Raw genomic sequence first — 1034 nt, forward strand, 5'->3', positions numbered from 1 at the left:
AGCACTAAGCTCTCAAACATGCTATGTATAAGCATTCTCATAGGTGGGTGTTATATGTGATTATCATTCACATTCCACATAATATGCATAATATTCCTTAATGGCATTAGTTCGCCACTACAAACCCCTTTCTGAAAATCCATCATATCGGAAAAAAAGTTAATTTTAAACGGACATATGTAAACTTAAAATTACATCCAATGAAATGTGGTAACTGGATACATCTAGGTTAAAAGATATGTTAACTACTGTGAGAGCTGACCTTGATAATCATTTAGTCATTAAGGACATTAAATAAAGCCTTTAAAATAATAACCAAAATGTGGTTTCAACATGATAAAACAAGGTTATAAAAGGAACATCAAACAATATTTCCAAAGGCTGGTGTTAAGTTTTCTATACTTTTTTGGGGTAAGAAGGAAGATTACATACAAACACATACACACAAAAGCAGCACGTACCAACGCCAACAGCACCAAACTGCTGTCCCACTATTGAACTTGGACTGAACTGACTGTATGTCGGCATCCTGCCGAAAGGTCCGTAGGAACCCACTGACTGGAATGAAGAAGTAGAGGAGCCTAGTGAAGACTGAAGGAAAATCATGGGTTATTTTTCCAGGCTCTAAGCAACATGAGTATAATGGAAGAAGACAATTTAAAAAAAAAAAAAAAAATTAAGATTAAATTACAACAATTAGACACAAAAGCAATTACAATGATTTAAAACATGCATTTAGTATTAAAATAGTAGAACAATCTTCTGATTTCAGCATTTGTACGTATGCACCAATTGCATTCAAAGTGATTTACAAATACTTTTTTTTTCCTACAATAACTTCTCCCCTTGAGTTTAAATTTAATACTGGGTTTAGGAAAGAACTGAAGAAAAATTACTTGAGTTAAGTAAAGTAACTTTGCTTAAAGAAAAATGATGACCCCATAAAACAAAATGGGACTAATGAGGCATAGCAGTCCAGGGACAAGGACTAGAAGGCAGGAAGGGACAAGAAAGCTGGTGATAGGTAACTCAAG

General features: G+C 34.0%; 1 protein-coding gene across 1 annotated transcript in view; it reads right to left on the reverse strand.

Annotated features, from left to right (window-relative positions):
- LSM14A (LSM14A mRNA processing body assembly factor) overlaps nt 1–1034 on the reverse strand; it is a 78279-nt gene that overhangs the window by 50922 nt on the left and 26323 nt on the right. Inside the window, exon 3 of the mRNA XM_023726783.1 lies at nt 462–597. Within this exon, the coding sequence (XP_023582551.1) occupies nt 462–597 (136 nt within the window). The remainder of the gene's footprint in view (nt 1–461; nt 598–1034) is intronic.

This window comes from Trichechus manatus, unplaced genomic scaffold, assembly GCF_000243295.1.
Source record: "Trichechus manatus latirostris isolate Lorelei unplaced genomic scaffold, TriManLat1.0 scaffold00014, whole genome shotgun sequence".
Lineage (NCBI taxonomy): Eukaryota > Metazoa > Chordata > Mammalia > Sirenia > Trichechidae > Trichechus > Trichechus manatus.